The sequence below is a fragment of the Pecten maximus genome, chromosome 2 (assembly GCF_902652985.1).
Source record: "Pecten maximus chromosome 2, xPecMax1.1, whole genome shotgun sequence".
NCBI classification, from domain to species: Eukaryota; Metazoa; Mollusca; class Bivalvia; order Pectinida; family Pectinidae; genus Pecten; species Pecten maximus.
Window position 1 is genome coordinate 28,830,820 of NC_047016.1, and position 27,999 is coordinate 28,858,818.

General features: G+C 33.5%; 1 protein-coding gene across 1 annotated transcript in view; it reads right to left on the reverse strand.

Moving 5' to 3' along the window:
• The window catches only part of LOC117321751 (homeobox protein Hox-A1-like), a 31,115-nt gene extending 3,580 nt beyond the window's left edge, over positions 1 to 27,535 (reverse strand). The window contains exon 1 of the mRNA XM_033876266.1: positions 26,874 to 27,535. Within this exon, the coding sequence (XP_033732157.1) occupies positions 26,874 to 27,441 (568 nt within the window). The 5' untranslated portion in view covers positions 27,442 to 27,535. The remainder of the gene's footprint in view (positions 1 to 26,873) is intronic.
• Between the last annotated feature and the right edge of the window lie 464 nt (positions 27,536 to 27,999).

Sequence of the window (27,999 nt, forward strand, 5' to 3'; positions counted from 1 at the left end):
ATTACAGAAGGCTTTAGCCTCAAGATACATCCAGTTTTTCATATTTCGCTATATCATCACAGCCTCGCCCTGATCGTTGACAAAGCTATCGACCATGGTAGTTTTACTTTATTACACACATAATTTACACTTTGACATCAAAGCTCTTGTTTCTATTGATATATCGTTGTTAGAATTCAAATTCAGCATTGACTGGCATATTTGACATAAACCATCTATATAATTATAAATATATGATCTAGCCCCACCTTATACGTATAAAGTATACGTATACATGTCTATGAATAATCATTGCATATCTTACTGAAACAGGAAAAGAACATTTTTGCGTTTTAGAGTTTAAAACAGCCACATATTTCACAGATTATCAATATTATAAGGTTAGGCAATATTATATAACACCTGACAAATTTTCCATATTGATTTCAATACTAAAACGTCTTTTACATAAATCTACATACCTGGTGAAACGTATACAATTTAACATCGTGATATGTAGGCTATCTTGTTCATTTCAATTTCAAGAGAGAGAGAGAGAGAAAAGAAGGAAATACTAACTTTTCAGACGTAAGTTGTATTTGGCATATTAGACTGTGCCAGTGTTGTTCTATGAGTATTGCTTGTAAATGTCGTATGTCAATAGATGGATTCTATCATATGAACCTCTAACACAGACATTTCCTCATTTGCAGTTGAATGCTATTTAAAATATGAATTATCTTACAGCCAACTTATTTGTATACCACAATTGATATAAATATAAGGAAAGCTATAAAAACCGTCATAGGTATCCATTTTTAAATATCTATGAAAATAGCCGCTAATTTTATACTTAAACACTGCATAGCTAAAGACAGTAAGATATAAATGTTAAATGAAACACAAACATCCAAACACGAATGATAGGATTTCGAGACTTCCTTACCGGATTTGTATTGACTGCTGTTCGGAAATATTGAGAGAAAAATAAATAAAAAAACCCAAACCAATTGAAGTAATAATAATAATAAATAATAATAATCAAATAAATAAATACATTTAGACAAATAAATAAATCAAATAAAAATCAACAAATAAAAATGTCGCAAAAAATCAAAGTCAGTATTGACATTTATAGCTGAATGTCTTTTAAGCTTTAAAAAAGGTTTATAAAGTGACTGTGGACATGCAACAGAATCGCGTACACCAAAACAATAATATCAGTAGCAACAAATGATCAGGCTTTGAATTAGCCACTCACGCTAACTAGATGGTGTTTTGCCCCTATTTGTCGTGTTTTAAACCATATCATATTAACGGTGACATTTTACCAGCTGCTACATCGTCCCCTATGCGTATGACCTCTAACAATTTGACTCCAAATGTTACACTCATTACCGGATATTTTTCAAAATAGTACATCGTGGCGTTAATTATCTGAGATCCATCAGTGCCAACAGGGTGATTGGAATGGACACCGATCTCTAAGACTGCACACGAAGGGAAATGTGTCTTATAACAATACCTATGTAATGAAGGGAACACATGCATGCGATCTGTAATGCTATATTTATATAAATAAATATTAAATATAACGGGGAAAACGCGAAAAGGGACACATGATTCATTGATATACATATAAATACATATTTGCATTTCATATTGGAAAGAAGTAAATGCATTGCTCTTTCAAAGGAAATGTCCCTTTAGACTTATATGATATATGTCTGAACAACACAGGAAACACATTAAGTAATATAGCATGACATTGAAGACAAAATCATAGTTTACAAGCTACCATTTTACGCATATAGCAATGCAGATTTGACAATTTTGAATCAGTCTAGAAATAATCATATCTCTATTGCGTTGCAAATGTCTGAAAACTTGAAGTTAAAATTACGCTTCCAAGGTTTCATGTGTTTATTTTGCAGAATTATTTGGACTTATTTGTCTCTCAGATTGACATTGGAGACAGAAAGGAGAGAACCAAGATGGACAGGTGAAGTTTGTTGTCGGGGAATTCTTGTGTGATTTGGTCTTTTGGGTGAGAAAGAAGGCGCCTTTTTGAGAGACATATGCCAAAAAATGAACAAAATCAAATTAGTATAATCAAGAATGGAATATTCCTTAAAGACCCAAAATGTCAAAATTGCGGAGGCAGTTCCCGAACTGGCACTGGTAATGAACCCAATATAGCTCCACTCAAATATCGCAGGGTCTCCATAGCAGGAGCGTAGAGACTCCCGGGAGTTCCACTGTCGATGTTTTTGCGACTCCGATACCAATTGGCCCTGACATGCCGAGATTTTGTGACAGGGGCCGAGGAAGTGGGCTGGAGACTAACAAGGCTATCCTTTCAAACCTCACCTGCTGTTAGGCCAGTCTGATCTCAGTCAGACCAATTAGGTACGGAGGTTGACAAGGGGGATGCACAAGATGGCAGAGGGCAAACAGTCAGAATGGTTAACACAATATTCACAAAAATTTCGTTTGAAAATTGGAAGAAGTTGATTTAAATGTAGCCCGTCCAATACTGATTACAAATGACAAACCCACTGATTGTCAGTATTACGTGTAAAATAACAATATTTTCACAAAAATCTTTCTGAATAATATATACATATATAATATATATACTTTGCAACATACTGAATTATTGTTTACATATGCGTCTTTAAACCGGACAAGACTGGGTTTGTTTAGGGCATACATGTCCATGCCTATGACTTTATTTCTATTTTCATAACAGATGTATCCTCCCGATCATCTCTGTATTTTATCACAGTGTGAGCGACAGGGGTCACACAAGGTCATTATCATTATAGTAACCATCTGAAGCTTTTAGAGAATTTAAAAATCTCTTTGACCGGAAACTACTAATTTTGCTCTTCATGAAATATTAAAATCGGGTCCGGTATTCGAAAGGGGATCACGGTCTGACAGCACGTGATTAATGTGATTTTCATATACAGTTGAATGTCGGACGGATCAGCACGCATAAAAGATACCGAATGAGATATTCTGATTATATTCGTGAATAATGAACCTTCTAAAAGGACACAATTACACTGCACGTTCATCATCGAGTTGCAAAGGAGGACACCGGACACTAGTTAAAATAATAGGGAAAAATAATCCATAATAACCGTACAATGTATATCATGATAAACCGCAAATGTTACCACAATGTTTACATTTTACGTACTATATACACGTATCGGCATCTATGTATTACTCTCTATTCATTCTTTCATTTTATAATGTCAATAATTTTGACCACGAAACAAAAACTGGTTACATCATATTTTGTCGTGTGTAAGTGATTATAAAAAATACCCTAATAACAAGAAATCGTTCATCATACAGGTATATAAATCGTTAACACAAAATTTTACACATATACAAACTATACCAACAATGATACATTTTTTTTGTTGGTGCACTTACATAGTTTGCTTTTTACAAGTAAAAGTTAAGATACATAATAACTTGTTACAACAGTCGAACAAGTGACCAATCCAACATTGCTTAAAGAATCTATGTAAGTAGTATATGAATCGGTGTTTAATATCAACAATTCTATAGAAAATAAAGTCTGCATTAGTCAAAATACTAAACGGTGGGAACCTGTTTCTACGTGTATAACGATGAACATTATTCAGTTTATAAAGATTAAAACTCTTTCATTATAGATATACCAACGTTTAAGTCGAGTGAATGATATTAATCTCTGGAATATATAACCTTATACTTTCATAATCATATCGTGTATGCATTAAGAGTCCACACGACAGGAAGGTATTCTTAGTTATCAGTAGGGTAAAAACATCACAAACGCGAGCTCAACTGTATACATCTTTCTATTATTGCATTTTAAAAAGCACCACATACAAGTGGAGACAGTATCAGATGATAATTATGATAGCAATGTTTGTATTCCATAATACATGTATGTTGAATATTCAGACATTTGACACTTTTTCCACATGACAAGCTATAACACTTACGCATGTTTCATTTTTTTCGATATCGTTTTCATTTGACATATTTTTACAATTATTGCAAGGCAATGTCTTCTCTACTCTATTAATTCCTGCTGGCCGTCCGAGTATTCTGGCGTTCTCGTTCAAATGCGGTCTCAGCATGGCTGGCAATTGTAATTGATTTTATACACAATTAGTATTCTAAGTATTATATATACAGTCCGAGTCGATGGTGAAAATATATAGCCTAGTTGCACGCTCCACGCGCTAGGCAGGTGGAGCATACCTTATACGGATGAGTGAAACTGTGGTTGATTACTTATCGGTATGATCCTGGACGAAATATGATATTTAAAGTATGACAGTGAATATATAGGAATAAAATTTACAAAATCGGGTCGTAAAAGCTATATCTTGAATGTAGATTTTACAGATAAAGTCGACCCGACGCATATATTTGATAATGTAAAATAAAATCTAGTTTGCCTGATATAGACGCCGAAATAGACATGTTATTGAGTGGAAGGGAGACATACCCATCACCGCGACAACAGTTTATTAAAAGTTATATTATCAAAATTTCAGAAAGTGAAGATTATAAATTCATATATGACGGGAGAAACCTTTGAGGCCATAAATCAAAAAAGTTGATGAAAGAGCAGAGCAGACGTTGATAATGTTTTGAACGATCCATGTGCTATCTCAGAGATATGGCACACTTTGTAATCGTACATGATAATTACGTTTTTCATAAAATTTGCTCAAACAGAAAATGCAAGGATCTGACTTCAAAGTAAACAAAAAGTTTAGTGATAACTAGTATATATTTTTACCCGTTCCACACAAAACTATACATTTATATTTTCTCTGCCTATTACACAAACCAGCATTTTATCTCCGTATCTGTCTGTGGCTGGTACGAGAAGATATTTATTCGAGGGAAAATAATATTATCAATTTGCATCAGCTGATTCAAAACGGCTTCACGAGTAGTTGCGTTAGTATGTATCTTTGTAACTTGATTCTATTAAAGGAAGGCTTATTGGATCATGCACGAAGTTATTTATTTGCCTAGATTACTACAAGATGGATATGCGAAAAAACACCTTTTACAATATGACCTATGAACAACTTAAAACGAAATTGCTTGTACAAGTAAAAACTAGGCGTATAAGATAAAATATGTAAACTTATTCTACAATAGATAACAAACATTTCATTGTATTTAAAATGCTCAATAATAACATAATATAGTCTGTTGGCTAAAAAACGTTATATGTATTTTAACGTTTCTTCATTTGTTCTTTTTTATTCATTTTTCCTAATATTTGTATCAATATAGTAAATGTAAAGGAATTTCTGTTAATGTTTTAGTTAAGATTATATAAACAAATATCTTTAGTTTTGTTTAAAAGTTAAAGCCTTTTAATGTCAAGTCAAAATTAAGTAAAACTATGTATTTATACTTAAACTGTTACAGATTATCATTCTTTCAAAAGAAGATCCAATCAAGCATACAATGTGTAACGACAAACTCATTCCGGTAATATTATAAAAAACGTTAAACCAAATCAGTTATCTATATCACATAGATCGGATTACCAGAGCATGAGAACTGTCGGAAACGTCAGCTTGGAAGATTTATGGTTCAAATACGGACTGTTCCGAAAACAGATTAACAACGGCTAAAGTGATTTTAAATGTGACGAGCGAAGCAGTTTTCCTGTAAAGATGATATTACAAAATCGGCCAGAGGATACTTTCTCTGGAGATAGTTGAAAGTTGTGTATATTGATAGATGAACACCCTGCTGACTTGTAAGATAAGTAACGAAATATGAGGAAAATAATTCAAATACTAAGTAGGGCATCATGTCAGACAGATACAGAAATATCATATTCAGACAGAACTCACTATTGTCCGAGATGATCTCAAGACAAATTACCCACTCGCGTCCACGTACAGGCCGTACAAACCACCAACTAGTGACACCCTGTCTTCCAACAGGAAAAACAGCGCCATACAGAAATCTTATACGGCCTCTATTATTTTTCTTACAACTTTTCAAAAGCGTGTACATGGTTAGTGGTTTTAATTTCACGTTAATTGCAAATGTTGAATTTTATCCGGTGAATTTTAATTTTAGGCTGTCGGTGTCACTCCTAACAGGATAATACACACGTACCACGGCCGTGCAAAGACCGGCGTAGGTGTGATGTCCGAAAATCATTAATCAAAATACAGTTTTTTTGACAACAGTATTTTTTAAAACCAGGTTTTCAAATGTTCGAATTATTCATCCCAGGAAGTTTCGACCTTATTGACACTTTCATCAGGGGTGGGTGCCTTTTGCAAATACGTGTTAAAATTCTGCAGCGCTAAATAATGAATCAAAATTTCTAATATCAAAGAATTATTTATTTAACTTGACCTTTTCACTGATTGAAAGCAGTCTGATGTCAAAAATGTGAGAATGGATGAAGTGATTTGGAGACCCGTTTCTTTATGGATCCCATATTTACCCTCACATCGCGAGGGTGTCGGTGACAGTTTTCATGTCCCTAAGCGACCTTTTGTTACGTTGGATATCCCGCGAGGACCGCTTGAGACATGATAAATAGATGATGGGGTAGAGGTGAAAATGAACGATTTACGAGATTAGAAAAATAAATGGCAATTCTCACAGGAGACTTAAAACGACAAGAATAATTCAATATTTGCAATTAGAAAACCACACCTCTGAAATCAGGTTGTATCGTTTATCGAAGGATTACATCAATGTTCTGACATTGGGATTTCTATCTGAAGGAAATTAAACCTCTTTGTTTGAATCTGGATTTGGAGACAGCGGTTTCTTCCTTAGTACGTTTAGTAAAATATGTTTTGTCACAGTATCCTAACATATACCTTTCATTCACATATATAACATAATGTTTCAACAAAATATTTCAACAAAATATCTATAAAGATTTGGAAATAACACTTAATTGTGAGAGGGTTTTAAATGATTTATTATTGTTATGTTCCTTAAGTCTCGCTCTAACTAGAAAATATCCTTTAAAATAAAGCCTGATGCTGCAACAAATCCTATCACTCATTAAAACTAATGTGGCAGGATATTGCATATCGTAATTAAATAAAATGTAGAATGTGGGACAACATTAATGCCGGTTTAAACTAAGGTAATTCTATATGTTTGTATGCCGATAATAAATGTCCCAATATCATGGATACTTCCACGCACTTCCCATTTATCTGTTAATATTCGGGAGCAAAGTGACAAGTGACAAATTATTTGCTTTGTTTTAAGATACATAGAATTTTGAAAACAAAATTCAAATTTTCTGTAATATTCTTTAAAGTTTGACACGACACAATAATACAAAATAAACTTTATGTTTTCAATTCTGATCATTTCAGTACTTTTGTTTTATTATTTATGAATAACAATCGCATTGCAAGTGTTTTTATGATTGAATTTGTAGAAATTTTGTTAGAATAATTGAAGCTAAATATTTTGATATCTTTGTAAAGTATATTTGCAACACTATGACATATATGTGTTCGTTGTGGTATCCCAGTTTATTATTTCAAGCTAAATATATCAGTTGTACATCGATTCTATTTCGAAAACAACACAAGTCTGTGTACATATACGGCACATTAATTACATGAACAAAACCAATATTTGTTTTGTGACTTGGTAGTAAATAGTACGTCTGGTGTTGAAGCCCAGATACACAGTACAAGCTGGCAATTAAGGACCGAGTTATCCGGCTAGCGGGCTACTAATAGTAATATTAAGTCGGATTTAATTAATATAATTGAAAAATATCCTGTTTTCTCCTGTGAAATCTAAAAAAATATGCCACGAAAATCCTCTGAATGGGTGATATCTCTGGCAAGGCTACGTGGAAATCTAACCGGCGAGATTCATGATTAAGGGGACAAAAAAGAATTTTCTCCACGCAAATGAAATCATGGTCATTCATCATAGTTACTGTCACGAAACGACCACATCCCTGCCATGTCCTGAGTACAAGGCTTTCTCGTCACATTGTCTCCCAAACAACATCAGGACCAAGCATTCTATGATACCAGTATCCTCAAAATCTGATCGTGTTGTACAAAACCAAAGATGTCGTTGTTGGCTAGAAGATGTGAAGGCCTTAACCGCAGACACACAGCAAGAGAAACGGGCTAGAATCAAGAGTATTTATCAGTATTGCTAGCCTGGTTGATCGCTTGGAATCGAAAAAACCTTACAACTATACACTTGCTGAAATTATATCATTTAATAACTGTTATTTTGTTTCTTTACGAAGCGTAGCCCACGCATCAAACTAAACAGTACGCGTTAAAAAGAAATGAACATTGCAAGAAAAAGTATGTTATGATATATTGACAGAAACGATCGTAAAACAGTAATGCACCATTTAAAATATTTTAAACACTCAAAGATATTTGCAACACAAAAAAAAATCAAAAAAAATCCCCAAATATTTGTGACGTTCTTAATGACGAGAATAAATAGATAATGTTGGCCACGTGTAACTGAAGCTCAAAATACGCTATACTATATTCTAGTAAACCGTAAGGAAATAACAACACAATTTTGATATTGGAGAGGGCAGTTTTGGCAACAGAGGTTTCCAACGTAGCCGATATATATAATAGCTATTACGTGACTTAGCCCAAAGGGCATGTATGTGTTGTAACTGCCAGTATTAATGCCAACATTAGTTGTAATGGGTGTTTTAGCTCCTTGGCTGTGGTGAACATTGGGATCATGACAGGTCCGTCACAACAGGTGAGAGGAGAGACAGGTAAACAATGCTGTGATTAGTATGACAGGTACATAAGAACAATGGCGACAGTTAACACTCTCGGTATGCTTCATTAGTTACCCACTGTCAAACTTATCCTAATTTCGCTGGAAGAGAAACAACGTAAGACGAATGTTTTTTACTTGAACTTTTGTTGTTGAATAAGTATTACAAAGGTGGTTCTTCTCATGTATATGTCTTTTGTGTAAATATATGATTAGTACAAAAATGGGCTAAATAAACAAAAATAACAAAAGTTCCTTACTATCTGACCACAGGCGTACTGACCCAACAGTGTTTTTTCCTGGTTATATCATGTTTATTTTATTTCAATCGATTTATACGTATATTTTATTAACAAAATAAATATTTCCTTGTGATGGTCCCACACGATATTTTACGCCTAAAGAAAACATTACTTTAACCTATATCCGATTGCTAGATGTTAACTACTACAACATTATTTACTATACAACATCCAGAGGGCTATCCAGCGACGAACAGAAAAAATGGCCAATAGATTACATATAATCAAAACACTCCTCTTTTGTCAATCAAACGTTTGTTGCAAATGATAATTATATTTGATTAAGCAATACGTTAAGGACTCCCTTCCCGATGTAACAGCATTGACAGTGTTACAATGACTTTTCTATCATTAAGTATATTCATACAGTATACCGAATAACTCACAGCCTCCTATAGCATCACGTTTTACCGAAACGCTTGCAAGAAGAACACGAAATGTATTATCCACAACGCATTATCATCGAATAGAAATGTATAGAATGTACATCGTTTCATATTCAAAGGTAGCAAATTCCAGAATAAGGAATACCTTGTTTACTCTAGCACTATTTCTACCATCTAGTTCAAAGGCTCCATCCAACAGGATTGAGCTGGGGGCTAATTTTTAGATTCCCTCTTTGAGTGACATTTCAAAACATCTGCATTTATAAGTGTACCTATCACGGAACTATCCCATCCCTCCAGCTAAAGAATTTGCCGCAAGAATAGCATTTTACCCTCTTTTAGTTGAAATTAAATCGTGTAATAGAACAAAACCCTCAAAATGGCTGGACAGAAAGAGGAGAAACATTTCTTTACATCCCACATTGTGTGGAGATTGACACTCGTCTCTGTGTCTTTGAATGCTCACAAAATTACGGCGTGTGAACTGACAGCTCATAGATGCGCGCCTCGGAAGACCATCCATCATGCGGACAAGCGCGTACGGGAACCATAATCATCGTCTTCTCACTTAGCGGGAATCAGAACTATATCTTCCTGTCGTAACAACTTTGTCTGCGGAAACGGTAAAAGGGCGGAAGTAGCATGCCGGTTTGCGTGTTGGGGAGGTCTTTCCACTTGGAATTTCTTGCAAAATGATTTCAGTTACTAAGGAATGACTTTAAAAATATCTGTATTCGAGGATGAATCATGTTCATAGATTTGACATTTCGTGAATTAGCGTTGACATGAAACACTGTTTCGGGGACAGAATATTTTGAGTGTATTCACAATTACAAATACGCTTTATTAATAGAGTCTAATTCAAGTATTTAAACATATGTTCTAAAACATCAAATCAAGAACTATAATTATCACAGATCTAAAAGTAAATCATCTTAACTTTGTACGATTGTATATAAATGAAACTGAATTGCCTATTTGCCATTTTCTTATAAAGACTAATTCGAAATATTGTTACAGAATAGGAAGGAGGTGATTAGAAGGTGATTAACTTGGATCAGCGGGACGTAAATAATTGTATTTCTCCCGTGCGTGTTTTAATTAACTCGTTAGCTAATCCACCTGTAAACTCATCGCGGGACATACCTCACCTTCCTCCTATAACAATATGTGCTTTTGAAATACACTGTATAGGCTAATAACAAGTATTTTCTTAAGAAACATTGTCTGACAGCGATACTATAGCGGACATGATTACAACGGCGTGAAATGATATCGATTTCAATGTAAATTGTGTTTACTTTGTATAATATCAGTGGCCTTAATTTTATTGCACGTGTTCATGAGCGCTAATGATTTCGGTGAACGTGCGAGCCTTGTTAATTCACATATGTCAAAGCCATTGAACATTTGATGGTTTAGACTGTGCAGAAAGCATAATACATGCCATATGCAATATTCAGTATATGCCGCTTGAGATATTTCGCTAACAATACTGAAAATGTCGGGTATCTTGTTGCCTTAAGGAAACGCTGCTCCTGTCGGTCTCTGATACGCTCACGTTCTTTAACAAGTATATTCATTTGAGAAAATCTGGTATATAAATTGGTGATGTTTTATTATCAAATTATTTCACTTGGCTTGTAACGTATTCTTTTCTTTCTTTGGTCGAACCCGTATGTTGTAGTGCTGGTATTTGAAAACTACGAAGCATTATGATTGAAGACTAGTTTGCTGGATTCTTCTACACGCAATCTGCGAAACGTACCAGGGGTTGGTCTTGTATAGAAGGTGACATGCCGTGTCACATTTTCAGCGTTTAAGATAACAATATGCAGAATACAAGAACTCCGCCATGGATAGAAAGCGCGCAAATAAAATTACGTTTGTAAATTAAACACAATATTAGTAAATCTTCAAAAAATTGGCAAAATTGGCACTGACAATTTTCCCGCGGTTACGGGCTTGTAAAGCACGTCTGTTCGAGTAAATAGCGCCATCTATCACTCCCCATGACAAAGACGATTACTATCAACGCAAGGCAGACCACTACTGCCTATCTACTGGTTGTCGTGGTTGAAACAATTATCAATCGAAATTGTATTGGAAATGTGTATCGCGCTACTTATTTGACCGAAGTACCTTAAGTCGACCTTATGTAATGTTATGCCAAGGTTTGAACAAAGAAGAACATGGTACTGATGTTAATAAAAGTAGGAAGTAGATTTAAGCTTATTATGTTTTTGATGTGAAATGATATATGTGTTTCTATTTGATTTATTATTTTGATAAGTTCTCTTCATGCAATATTTCACGATAGATTTACGTTTTTCTTTGGCGAGTTACTTTCACGCCATTGCGATAATAGAACTCCTCTTATCAACTTATTTTATATTCTTGTCTATTTAATGCTAGCATTGATATAACAAAATCATCGCATATCAAATCAACATTAAAGGTGCATATACATTTCATTTGAGAGGGGAAATGCCTATCTGATTATGATCATCCAACTTGCACGCTCATAGCATATACTAATGATAATTTGTAAAACTATCAGAGTTAGCTAATTGAATGAATAGACAGTGTGTAGTTGAAATATATTTATAACCACGTTTAAGTGTGGGAATAATCTATCGGCGAAAAGCAGGATAAATTATGAACCTCGACCCATATCTTGGTGTACGTCTTAGACGTGGGGAGTAGAACATAAAACTGTAGTCAACCTATCAAAGTACCCGTAGTGCGCGTATATAGCACGATGATAAATAAGTGATGCACGTGTAACTCGTGTTTTAGGGAGACACTTTAATTCATTGTTTATACATTGCTAGTGCCGAGGCGCTTTTACCTACTGTGTGTCTACATATATCATCTACTCCATGTTGTAGCATACACCGCCATAAACTGTTGCCGCTAATCACAAGTCTACTGATGTACAGGAGGAGAAAAGTTTTAAGTTGAAATCCTCATGTTACTATCCATGTTCTCTTGTTTAAAAGGTCATAGGAAGTACATAAAACCCGTATATCGTAGACAAGAAACATTAATACACAGAAAAAGGCGCATTCTGGGTTATGCAATAAACACGTCATTTCCTTAGTACGTCACTTGAGAGAAGACATGTTTAAACAAGTGTATGGTTTGTAAGAAGACTTCCACGTGTGCTGGTACCTGAAGAACATGTGTGTTATGTTCCTTGTCATACCGGTGTTCCTTACAGATCACACGAACTGATTTGGGTATGCATTTTGCTCCATAAAATATAATTGATATCTATCTAATTTCGGGCTATGACATGAGTTTTTATCAAATGTCAATGACAGATATATAGGAGAAAAAGGTGATTATAAATGTCAATCAAACATCATCGCCTGCATTGGCAATGAATTTGTGAAAACCTTTAAGTTGATGCGTATTTTATCCTTTTTGTACTATAAACCAACATCAAAGCCGGTTTTACATAACAAAATGACATTTTATCTATCATTCCATAAACTAGAAGAAAAAATTAAAAACAAAATGCGACAATAGAGCAATGAAATGAAATCAAATTAAATATGTCTCGAAAGATACCATTAAAGAAATGCATCATCAAATGCTGCTAGGAATCTTCTGTATTGTTTTTTGTGTTTGTTTTTGTTTTCTATTGAAGCGCTATATTTATTGAACTTATACACTATCATAATATTCTGACCACATGATTGTTGTTTCGAGTATAGAACGAGGGAGTTCAATAAACTGGACTGAACTGACCCTTGTCGAGGATTAGGAGAGGCGGCACACCTGTCACTTCAAGTAGCAACAAACACTCCGTCATACCACCGACCAAATATTTCCGGGTTCTCCGATTGACAGGTGAGATGTCCGTCGTCTGCTATCTTCCGAAGCGCGAGCTATGACGTCAGACATTGATATAGGTATAGGCGATATGTAAGATAGATATAGTGATATTATACTAGCTTAAGAAAATGATCGGTATGCAGTTTAGAGTTGTGAATCACATCTCACCAGATCAAACAAATTATTAGAAGCCATCGACCTCTGTGACCTCCACCCAGTGGTTACCTGTACATCATTTGTATATCATTGATTTACTGGTTATATACAGGCTTGACACTTATCATATCAAAATATATTGAAGACATTTCTTTTAAGATGGTAATCAAGTTTTTTCTTATAACTATTCATAACTAACTTGAGGAAAAAAAATTGTGGCATAAGTTACCTCATTTACTTTTCGACGGTTACTCTTTTTAGTCAGCAACTGCAGTATATTTAGGAATTACAGCAATATGCGCATATCACTACCAGACGTGTTTTTCAATATGACATTTATGTACTTATATCAATGCATTTGATTTGACACATTTAATAAATTAAGAAGATTCGTGCTATATCAAATATGCATAACTACCTGACATGGATCGATGAAATTAACATGAAGGATCTCAAAGACATCCATCGCTTCCTTTGTTTTAATAGTTATAGTTGTATGAGTTAGTGTAGTGATAATGTCAGTTGAATGCTGCCTCAGCGTATAGAAATTCTGGAATACTGCCTTTATATAACTTAAATCTGTGAAATACTGTACTGTACCGTGAAAAATTGCATTCGTGTAAATTTTATCAATTGCATATAGCTTAAGAAAAGGAAAATATAGTAGGTCGAATAAGATGTTACAAAACTGTGAAGAAATATGTAATACCCTTCGGTGCCTCAGCGCAGTTTTTTGTTTGTTTTTTGCTTTGTTTTGTTTTTTATTGTTCCAATATACCAACATTTTCTCCTCTGTCTTTTTTTAATTTTATACATAATCTAAACATTCTGTATATATATTTCCGTACGCCATTTTAATGAACATTGCCCCCAACAAGCCAAATTTTCACGAACCTACTAAATGTTGATGGACGTTTTCCCCTCTGAAAGGGCGTAATGCACGGGGAACGAGATAATGTTATATCCGTAATAAGTTGTGTATATTGTTATATTAAGTGTTACCGTTACATAAGCATTTTCAGAGACACCTCGCCACTGACATAAACACGATAGATACAGAGAGTATGTGATAATTGTCATAAATATATTATCTTGTCAATACTAACAACACAGAATAGAGTATAACTGTCGTCTATCTACTCCTGTTTTTATTATTGTACCTAGTCGAATACACAATCTGTTGGACCTGATATTTGACCAAGGTCAATGATCAAGCTCAACACGAACGCTACCAACCTTACTTGTATATGGTGGTATTTTTATAGGTATATACACAAATCAAGTGAAGCTGTAGTCATTATATCAACATAAGTGTTATAAGTTTGCCTTGATCTTATTCTGTTTCATTGATGAAGGATTTAACTTCAAACGTAAACAGCCTGATTAGCAGTTTTATTTTCTTCGGTATTTGGTTCTGGATAACAAAGAATCACAGTGACTGTATTACACAGAACACCTGAGACTAGATAGACAAGGATCAGAAGTAAGAACACTAGTTTTTTACCTACTGCCAGGTAATAAAAATAACATCAACATAATAGGCATGATCTGCGTTCTCGTGAAACAATAGTATAAAGGATAAAGGTGGATCATAAAAGTATTCTGAGTCATCCCAAACCAGATAACGTTGTAGAACAAGGAGGGGAGTATAAGCATGTGTTGTAAGGCAATGTTCAGGTGTGGGGAGAGGTGGGTGGTGTAGCCCTCTCATGTACAGCCGTGAGTGAAAACCTATGTTAACACCATGTAGTACTTGTATGACGAGGCAAATCACTGCTCGAACGACGCATTAGGAATGTTCTATTTGTCAATGATTTAAGCGTTTACCTTACATAGGCTTATTGCATATTATTGTAATGCAACGTAAGATAATTGACATATGATGAAATGAATGTAATCAACATTGAAGGCATTCTTGATAAAATTTTTAAAGGCTGTATGTTGAGAATGTTATATAATATACATGCATATATACATTGTACATGCAGTGATGTTGTGAAAACAAAGGCAAACTGCAACATTGCGTCAAACCAAATCACGCTCAACTTTGATTAAAAATGATCCGTTTGAAGATGACATTGCTGAATGTATGACTATCAAAATATTTATAGTGTAATGTATATCATGCTGTCAGAACACTCAAGCAGTAAACAATTATCATTTTATTTCTATTTCATAGACGATTATTGATACACTAGTACACCATATGTATTGACGTTATTGATGATATAGACATCGTACATAAAGACAGGAATTTGATTGTTCGCCTTTTGAACATAAAATATTTAAGATATAATAGGTAGATAGTTGATTTGATAGAATAATATACCATGCACTCCATTGAGTGAAACTTTGCATTCGTGTACTAGTAAATGAAACATATTAATATTGTATATGACCCATTTCTTATTTAAAATGCTCGAGGTCATGTTTAAGTAAGATAAAGGGATGGTTGAATAAACAGAGTTCAGGTATATTAAGCGTTCCATTCATAATAGACTGCAGCATTGTGCGACGAACACATAACAGCAGTCACTGTTATTTCTCAATAGAGTAAATAGTATTGTAATCCTTATGCATATTAAGTTTAGGATAAGATGTTTATTTAATATGTTTTGTTGAATACCACTAAAATACTATGCTATTTTGATCGATCATACAACACCTTGCATGAATACAAGATATCGTCTTCCTTAACCACGCATTACTGCTAACGGGACGTAATTAGTATCTACCAAAATATATGATATATTCATAATATGAAATATTTCAAATTAAGCTTGAACATCATCGTTACTTATTCATATCTCGAATTCAGTATAGCTAATGATATGGAACTAGATCGAACTAGAATATTTGAAGAGAATTGTTTCATGAATTGACAGCATGAATCAAAACAAATGGTAGGTTTTTGAACTAAAGATAATTATCTGTTGTTTATTTGCTTGAAATGAAGATCTAGTAATACAATATTGCGTTGTATTGTTTGTTTGAAATTACATTACAATGTTGTGTTGCAAAGTTGTATGAAGTACAGACTACAATGTTGTGTTGTAAAGTTGCATGAAGTGCGCCATCAAAATGTTGTGTTGTATAGTTGTATGAAGTACCGACATTAAAAGTTGCGTTGTAGAGTTGTATGAAGTACATACATTTCAATGTTGTGTTGTATAGTTGTGTGAGGTACAGACATGGAAATGTTGTGTTGTATAGTTGTATGAGGTACAGACATGAAAATGTTGTGCATGTTACGATTGTTCTCTATTTGCATTTGAATAATTTAGTTTTCATATGATCGTGTTAAATTTTAACACCAGTTTCGATTTATGAGTCGCGATCTAATAGAAGTGATGGCATATTGGCGTTCCAATTGTAATCTAATGAAATTGGTTATGATATGTTGGAATTCTAGCTGTAATCTAATGGTATCGATTGTAATATTCTAGTTTTGATATGTGGTGAATTCGTTGAATGTTCGAATATAAGAGTATTGTAGTTTGAAGCACGCATGCTTGCTGTTTATAATACGTTATCTATTATTTCCTATTTTTCATTTACAGATTTTCATGTCATACATACAGTTCTCAGAATTGTAATTGATAAGCGAATGAATATTGTTTAACGTCCTATCAACAGCTTTGGTAATTTATTTTCAATTAACAAAAATTCAATAATGAGTAATTTAAATTATCAGTTTAAACATGTATATATTAGTTTCTGTACATTTCATTGATTATTTGATAGCAATACATACAATAGATGTTGGACTTTGAATGTCTAAAACATACTTTAAAAAACAATATATCCTCATACATTTAACTCACTGCAGAAAGCTACTTCTTCTTCTTTTTTATCACAATATGTATTTTCTAACTGAAATAAATCATTTCTTTACTATGAAAAACAACCTATGGAATCCTTATCCGACAAAAAGAGATGTGACGAAGTTAATAATAAGTTATAAAAGGTAAAAAAAATAAATAAAATTGGAAAGTGCGGGTGTTATGTAAATATAATAATTTGAATACTGAAAATGTAATTAACACATTTTATTGCGTATACAATATAATTCAACGCTGCATTTCTGCTATTCTGCTACATTTCCAACACCATGTGACATTAACTATAATGCATTACATAGCTTTTTATGTATGTCTAGTAGCTTGTGTTACCTGCCATTAAACGAGAATATGTTTAACGGAGTTTCAAGTGGTCGCATCTGTTTGGTAGTTATGAAATATGATTAACTTCACAGTAAAGCTAGTAGTATTTCCCTCTATTAGTGGGCACTGAAAGGAAAGTCATAAACTGAGCGATACGATGGTAAGTTGTACATATGTCCTGATTGAAATATGTCACAAAAGTCTTTTTCATAAATTTCACAGTTGTTGATTACTGTTAAAACTTTTTCTTAAGTGATAGATTTTGTATATAGAAAACCCCATAAATCATACTTAATGGAACTGGAGCGTACTCCAGAATAATTCTATGGATTAGAGCATAAGAGGCTTGAAAGGAAATAGATGATAGAGAGGTGGTTACGTATAGTTTACAACGCTAGCTTCACACGGAGAGGAAAATTAGCCACAGACCCAGCGCCGCTTTGTACATTGCTCGCAATTCCTATTGCATAATTTTCATATGCAAATTGTATAACAGATCACGTGTCATGTAATGATAAGAACATGACCAACCCGTATATCTTAATATTTTCGCAATTCCACAAACAAAACAGTTATGGTTGGTATTCTACATTGCAATGTTTCGTACAGATTTAATCATGATATCTATGCAATAAATCTGTGAGCAACAAAGCTGCAACACTATTAAATGATATGATGCTTTATGGAATAAATCAAGTTTCGAAAAATATTTAATGAAATATGTATAATTAAATAAAGGATGAAAATCATGCATGTTATTTATAAATAAATACTACATTCAACACAAAAAATTGTTTCACCTCCAGTTTCTTTGAATAATGAATAAAATATCAAGCGTTTCATTACAAACATAATAATACTAAAAAATGATAATATATCGTAATAATTTTAAAATACTTTACCGAGATATTACACGACATAAACACAGAAAACAAAATTTGCATTTCGATTTTCCAAGAAGCGAACGTTAATTCAGAAGGAAACCATATAAACTAGTACTTTTCAATACTTTAACCATCGGCAATTTTATTTGGTTTAACAAAATGAAAATATATCGCAGATATAATTACATTACCGAATATAACTGTTCTGGTAAAATATTTAATAAGTATGGTACATTGAAATATAATATAAACAAATTACGGACATTTCCTTTTCTCGATCATTAGTCATTATGGTCAAAAGGTTAAAATGAAAATGATTTGTATACCTCACAAAAACACTTGAACAATAAATCCGCTTCCAGTTAAAGAGACTTTCTTAGTTTAAGCTGTGTTTTTTTGTCAATTCCTATTTAACGATCGATATACAACATGTTAATTATAAAAAAAAGAAACGAGTAACTTATATAAATCTGACATCTATATTATATAGATTCTTATTTCCTTGCTATAGCTGTTAAGTTGGATATTTCAATAACTTTTATAATGTTCTTCGTTTTTGCTAACTGAAATATTATGAATGAAAACAAATGTACCAATTTAAAAATAAATAGTATTACAACATTTAAAACATATTCTTATAAAATCAATTCGCAAGTTTGTTAATTTTATCTCTAAAGTACATTAGTCTGCATCATTCATATAAAGTTATTCACTTCAGGCTGTAGAGTGACCAGGCCTAGTCAAGACTGTGATGGATGACCTGAGTCCGAGGCCAGAGATCCAAGCATACTTCAAGTCTTGGAAAAGTCGTAATGACATGGGGAATCACTTGTAGTAAACACATGTTAGCCCTCTATCCCCTGTATAAAGACGTTGTGGATATGATGGAATATGCATATCCAAATATTAGACACTAGTTACATGGAATGCTTTGATGGTTCATATTGAGATATTTCGTATTTGATTGATAAGGAAATCAATTTATTAGGTCTGTGTAAACATACGATATTCTAAACGAACCGAAGAGTTCTTTATTCTCACAAATTCATCATCATTAGCAAAAAGAGCATTCCTTGTTTGAGTGTTAATATATCGTTAATCAATAGCTTGGTATCACTTTAATTCCTATTAAACAATAACTATTTATCAATGAAATTATACCATAATTGCAATAAAGATATCCGTTGTTACAGTAAATGATCTTACTATTTAAGATTTATCTTCACGTTTCCATATATTATGTACGAGTGGGTTTTGGTATTTATATTACATCTAGAACTGTGTGGTTATAGCGAGAGGTTGCGTATCCAGTGCGAGGCACGTCGCCAAAAGTAACAGAATCAATATAAACAATATCTTATTGAAAACAGAAAGAAAATTGAAAGGCTGTGCAAGTGGTTTATCTTGATAAATGTTGATTACGTGTATTTCAACCAAATGTTTCATACAAATGTAATACTTATCCTAAATCATTAATCCTGTTTTAGGAAACAAAAACCATAATTTGTTAATATAGGTAATATAATTTACAACAGATAAAACATAATTTATTAATAAAGTAACATAGTTTACAACAGATAGAAATAAAAAAATATCATCGCAATTCTTTCATTATTCCCGCAAAATAAAATCGAGGAAGGTAAACGTACATAAGGTTTCATTATTCTTCAAACTATTTACTAGAAAATGAATTAATGCAGAGTTATCAGTACCAAAAAGAAATTGTATTTTAATATATCAGAGCAACATACACGTATGTTTATTAGGTCAATCACTTAAATGTATTGCTAATAACTCCAATTTTATGGATATCGATCTACACTCACCATTTGAGGAAGGCGCAGAAAGTTATGTTTAATTTACATATTATTTTCTCTTGAATGTGAATGAATGTGGATAAAGATAATTGGCCATGGCTATTTTAAATTAGTTACGTATGTAGAAATCGATAATGTTGTATGATACAGATGTAATTATCTAATATATAGATCATGAATTAAAAGATAACGGAACTTATTTATCTTAAAACGAAATTGTGAGAAAGACATAATATATATTATATTATTTCCATCTTGTTCTTGTTTAGCCGCCAAATTACACTTGTAAAATGAAAAACTTAATAGAAAGTGAAATGAATTGTTTAAACATATTTCACAATCAAATGATTATGAAGAAACAAACATATTATAATCATATTGATACTTTTTTAATTCTAGATTTTAAAATGAAATAAAATATTGATATGATAAACTATATTTGATTTGATATTTAAGAGATGTCATATTTTTCACTAACAAAGTAAATACAATATGATACCGTTGTCGTTTAATCGAAAATTGAATATTTGAAACGAGCGAAAATTAAGGGAAAAGAGTAAAACTGGCGTGTGTGACCCTAACACTAAATTATGCAAAATTGTGCAACAGTTTAGCAGTATGACAGGTTAAACCATGATACAATGGTACAATTGTATACCGGGTTCCGTTAGCGATTAGCCGACGTCATATATGTTATATATACCCCTTCATATACAGCCCGAGGCATAGATATTGAGATAATATCGAGACGATCATCGCCGATTAGGCGGAGATGATAGTTTTATAACATAACGACACATTTACAACAACATCCTCTGGCAAACACATACAGAAGGAAGTTGAGATATAATTACGGTTCAGTATATATACAATTTATCACCGCCTTTGGTTAAATAATAAAAACTTCCCAAAGGTTTCAACAAATATATACAACAATCTATAAATATTGTTTTAATTTTCGCGGAAATGCTTTCTAACTTAAAACGTAAACGTTGATGTAATATCATACACACGATCGTAATATTTTTTTAAAACATATTCAGATCAAAGAACTCGTTTTATTGCATAACATATCTGATTTTGAAATAATTATAACTTTAAATTTCAATTACTCAAACAGTATTTGATTACTTTTATATCAAATGTAAATCGAAAAAATCAGTTGCTTTTCAAATATATTTCCAAAATCAATTTAAATATAACTGAATTGGAAGTTTGTAAATGTAAATTGAATGTAATTGAATATTTAGCAAATATGATACCCTGCAATAGATTTCAATGTTTTTCTAATCAATTTCCATTATTTAGAAATAACCAGCTGTTCTTTTGTCCTTCTTTATTTTCTCATTAACTGTGGTAATGAGAAGCCGACGGCACATAATTGTAAAACGACACCATCCGAGATTCTTCCAGCATCACATCTTCCCATTAGCCCACTGTCATTCAAGAAAAATATCGATAAAAAGAAACATACCGAAATAGCGATCGGCATATTTCTCAGATAGCTTTTTTCTACTTTGTTTACGTTTCCGGTTAGTTCACTAACAAATTTTTATCTGTCATATTTTCTTTTTACACAGATTTTATCGATGTTTTATGTGGAATTGGGATTGTTGCGGTTTCCCGTGGTCCCACATAGAAATCACGCTACGGACGCTTGGTGTTGTATTTTCACGGGAATCTCGGAAAACATAAATATTGCCACGCTCGTCCTCTGACAATTGGAATCCTGGTTGATTAATGACCCATCTATTGCAAGAATTCTCAAGACGGCAGTTCTGTTGGCAAAGTCAAAATATTTCCCTGGGATCGAAGTGCTAACTAACTTTGAATTGTTAGTGCCAATAGATTCAGGTCTGAATGTTTATGTTTATGAGGTATGACAGGAAATTACCTCATGTTTGGATAGGGCACAAGTGATTGACAGGAAAATTTCTTGATGAACACTAAAAGGTCTTATTATAACTTCTTTATGTTAAGAATAGGCAATGTATGTCATTGTAAATAATCTACTGGCCCTACATATATTTGTTTTTGTTTATTAAAACATACTTACTCTTTCGAATCATATAGCGAATTAGTCAATTTTCAAGGGAAGTTAAATTGTCAGGCCAATTAAGCATATCAAAGAATTATGATTTATAATTTATTAATTGTATTACAATCTATGATTTTTCTGCTCAAAGCAACATGTACTTACACTGCACAGTGCTAAAAGATTGTGAAATATACTGTATAAGCATTCTATAAGATATTCGGCCAATATGTATGTAAAGATAAAATACTATTATAAATATAAAAATGATTGTTGTCAAAACATGTATCACAATTCCCTTTAAATACAATCGGAAACAGTGGTGGCTGCATCATACAAATACACGTGCAAGTGAAATGAACATCTCACGGTCTTTTGTGTGGGGACATTGAGACGTTCTGGAGTGTTTTTGCTGGGACTGTTCAACTTGTTCAGATTGATAGGAGGCTAACAATGGAGGTTTAAGGGGGGATTTTGTATCTGGTGTCACTCTCCTCCTCACTTAGCCCCGTACAGACGTTGGGAAAGGGGATTTAGGGGTCGTTAAACAGGGCCTAAATTGATTTTACGTCTTCTGTTATTTCAAAGTACGACGGGTGTTTCTAGTGAAACGACATGTTGCATACACCGAGAATAAAATACGATATATAAATCGAAAGGTTATCAGAACTCATTTCAAATGAATACATGTATTTAATATGTTGATGTCAATGGTATTAGATAGAGCATTGATAAGCAGCAGCTTGGATGAGTAAGAATAATTGAAATGTTATTTAACAAAACCACACATGCACTTAAAACACACGGAAACATTGATATAAATATATCGATACAATTTGTATAGATATGTATGTGGTATCAGATGGTGAATACAGCGATCGGGTTAGGATCCAGAACTCGGTGATAATATTAATTCACTAGGAATACAATGGACGACTTTTTCTGACGTAATATTAATAATGCATTTATTTCTTATTTACAGAACAATATGCATATTGGAGATTGTGGACAGTCAGCGCTGAGTCAATAGGCAGTGGTGTCCACTACACCTCAAGTATGTTTATTTTTCTAATTTACAAAAGATCCCCAATTCACATCGATAATGGCAAGGTAAATTTTAAAATAAACCTAATCAGGTTTGCAGGCTGTTTAACAGGATTAGAAGCACAGGTCTGTAATGGTGCGAGAGAGGACAAACAGATCCACCCGTCTGCGTGTCAACACCGACCCCCTGTTCCAGTGACGCGGGGTTGGGTTGGTGTGGGGTAGGCACGTGTGTTGGGGGTACAAGCTATTCCGGTACCAAACACACTCGGGTCGACCCTAACATCTTAGTACAGTTGACAAAAAAGATTGCCTGTCTCTGGCTCATAGCGAATGTCTCCTGGGTGAAGTAGGGAAGTAAACACACTATCCTCTGTCGTAGTTTGTGTTTTATCAGTTCACCTAATGGGATAGACAATACCCAGACTTCTGCACTCCACACACATACATTGCCAAACGTTTGAACAAATATTATTCTAAGAGTAAAAGTATGGACGGTCGCCCGGTTACTGTTCCATACCTGTCCTAATACATGTACTTAGACAGTTGTACAAAGTCTGGGGTTTATAAACGTGTGGTAATAATTCCTTTTGGGTACGAGACCAGGACAAAGTTATCCAAGAACAAGCACGATGTTCATGCATAACTCTTGGCACAAATTGAGGTCGCGACGGTTATTTGTGTTAGACAAAGCAACAAACATTTAAAGACAAATAAATTATTATTCATTATGTCAACTCTACTTTATTTTAATTGCTCCAGTGACGATTTTCCCTGCAGATATTTATATTTTTTAATAATATCTATAGACTTGAAAAATATTTAACTGTAAACTGGCTTTAATCTATTTATGTAATGGATTTATTTGGGGTAATAAGATTAATATTATCAGTGCCAACAGAGGAAGCTCACTTTCTAGTTAATTTACATGCATGTTGTGATGGTGAAATATCGTATTAACAGATCTAGCAGTAAATATGGTATACTATCATTAATAGTGTTTACTATATACGTATATAGAAAAGAAATCATGATAATTTCTTGTGATTTTACCTACATACTTAAATATTTACATTTTCACTTCACCAGTCCATGCAAGCAACAAAATTGACAATCAATCCTTAAATGTTTTGGTATAACAACTAATACATTCAGTGTTTATTACATGTTCAGTATGTTCGTATTATGTTACACTATTCTCGATAGTATAAAATGATTCGACATTTTGTTATCTCAGTATACGTGACCTAAATGATATTCAGTATTATTATGAACACACACCATGCTTATGGAGACAACGTCAGCATTCCAATGTTGCCTATTAAACATATTTAGGAGTGTTAGATTGATAAGCGAGGGAGTAATCTTGTAAAATTGTTATCAACTGCATCATGAAAAATTCTAAACGCTGAACAATGATATGTAACTATGTATTATATATGTGTGTGTGTGTTATGCAATCTAAGAACCATAAACATCTCGACAAATAGTCATGCTGGCAGAAAGCATCTTTTGGATATAACTTTGTTCGTAAATCATTGATATAATGTAGATATTATTAACAGTTATATTAAACAGGCAAATTTATGTATACTTTGTTTTAAAATGTTTCCTTTCTATATAATATGTAAACAATATATTTAGAATATTTATACAGTATCTTATATTGATTTTATAAAAAGTAGAAGAATACATTTAGATTTTATTATGAACCATGAATAAATTAAGTAAGATAATATTTTGGAAAAGCTGTTTAAATCTCCTATACTGTCTGATAAAGTATTTCCGTCATAAATCACATCATTGCCGTGGAATTCCCTATATATTCATTTGCAAAATTAATGTTAACATCGAGCGATAAGTTACAAACGTTATTTCTATTGATATAAACTGTGGAAACTGGAAATTTTATATCTCAGAATAATTCATAAAATGCCATATAACTCGTTTACGTTAAGTAAAATGACTTGAACATTCCAATATGTAATAGACATCTTAACACTCACAACAAATTATACTCTCACCCTTTTAATAATGCTGTGAAAGCCAGTGGTATATACCTAACCCAGAGCTATACAAAAATTGCGACAAGTGTTTTTAAGATGAATATGAAACTCTATTTAAAAATTGATCTTATTTGAGATTAAATTGAGATTTTTTTACCCACAGGCAGAAGCTGTCTCGTTCTTTAGACAGACATGTTTAGATACCTGAGAAGTTTTCGTTTCTCTAGCTTTTGAAACACGCCGACCATATTGTGGACTTCTGTCAACAAAGCGCAAATCGGTGTCCGGCATCTTAAACCCGTCAAATTATACAGGCCGTACCACGTGCTGAAGTGTCCCATTCAGTGTTATAGAAAATCCCAACAGCAGTTAATTTAAAGACGTTTCAATCAATTTTTAGCAATTATTACAAGCATATACCGTTAGATTGCCTATTTCACCACTTGGATTCACACGTATTAAATGAATAAAAAGTACGCGGATTAAAGCTAATTAGATTCCCGGTTTAGAATTGTTACTAGCGATCAAACAAGATTTGTGTATTGTTGAAGTATTGGTGGACATAGCGCTCCCGTGATTGTAGATATATTGACACAATTATGAAAGGAATTGTCAGAGATCACTATTATGACGGTTACTAATTATCGGGTTTTAGATTCTCAGCATTGTAAAGGAAATACTCAATATTGATATATAAATTACTTCCCGATTATCAATTTACACACACAATGTTTTATCAAGTCCCAAAAGCTAAGTATACATTATAAGCTGATATTATCTTTATTGACATATCTGTCAATACTGGATTGTAATCACCACACTATCTGAATCGATTTTTGTTATATTAAATATATATATTGTATATTGTTTAATTATTAATCTAAAGGAAATACGTTGTGTTTTTTATGTTTACATATCATGTGAGGGAGTATTTTGATGAGTACAGAATACCACCACGGACAGGGAAAATAGTAATTTAACGTGTAATAACTGTGTATGTAAGAAATACAAAAATAGATAAATAAATATCCCGGTTTATTCTTATATTTAATTTAAACAAGGACCTTTTATCAACTGTATGATGATAATGTGTTGCCGATAGAATTAATAACAGAAATTAATTTTTATTTCAGCTCGAGAAAAAACAATTCAAACAGGAAATACATATCGATATATATTTAGATATTGTAAACAATATTTTCTTTAAGACGGAAGAAATTACCTCCTGAGTAATCTTTTTTCAATAACGACATATTTTAAATCCCTGGATGAAGTATATATATAGGTGATTGTGTACATAAAACCTCGACCTTTATAAACACGTGTGTAATGTTATTGTCTGACGAACACATGGAGTTCACAACGCGGCGGTATCGCAGTAAACAATATATATGTGTTAGAGGGTTAGAAACTGATACAATATGTATTGTTAGATATTTACCTGTTTTTCCGGGGTTCCGTTTAATCTGCATCCACCTGAATGGTTTATTGGTAAGGCTCTGGGCGGCCGTCGGCTCCGTCTTAATGTGTCCGGAGTTTGGCTGTGACATTGTGGCCCCGTACATGTTCGACAAAGAACAAGACCCTAAAGTGTCAACACATGATCCCACGTAACTTGTCCGCCCGGGGGAGAGGCTAAGGCCCCCACCCCCTCCTAAATGAGCATCACCGTTCAATGTCAACCCATGATGTCCAGCCATGTAGGGATCCACAGTCCCCGGATGGGGCTGGGGGTCGGGAAGTTCGTACCCATGTCTCGGTCCCCTGGGGATCACCGGTGTGTTGACTGGGTAGGACAAACCTTGACTTGTCCCCAGAGACAGATCAACCCCCGAGATCCCCGGTGGAACGAGGTTTTCCGCTCCGTAGTAGTGTTGTCCCGTGTCTATAGACCTGTTATTGATAGAATTATAGCCATATAGTGTGCCAGGTATTTCAGAATTTGTATATCCATTCCCATACGAATGTGAATCGAGGTTGCATATAGTATAGTCGTTATCGGAATTCATAATTCAACAACTGTGTTGCTTTGTCAATGGGGCACACAAATTAGCTGTCGATCGGCAGATAAATCTAAAATAAATGAACCTAAATTACGACTGGAGAATGACAAGATTAGAAAGGCCATGAATAATCACGTGACTACATTCATCCAATCAGGACCAATTTATGTGAGATCAAGAGAAGTCGCTGTGTTGATGGATGGGACAGCGATGCTTCAGGGTTTACTCAAGCGAGACCGAGGCTCCATGGCTGGAGGGTTGGAGCGGCGGTGTGTGCACACTACCTGTATGATGTGACGTAACTGTGTGTATACTGTTTATATTATTTACCCACACGTGTCCGGATCCCCGTGTGTTCCTATGCCAATACGTGGAAATTACTGACAACCATACCGAATACAAAAGATTACTTCAAAGGTATTTATATTCTTGTGTTATGATTTACAACTGATGTAGCCAGCCATGAAGGTAAATACTCGCAGCTCGAGGTGACGGAGAGAAAACTGGATAAGCTATGTAATATCTTGTTTTACATTACTAGATTATTAAAGTATTCACAGTAGG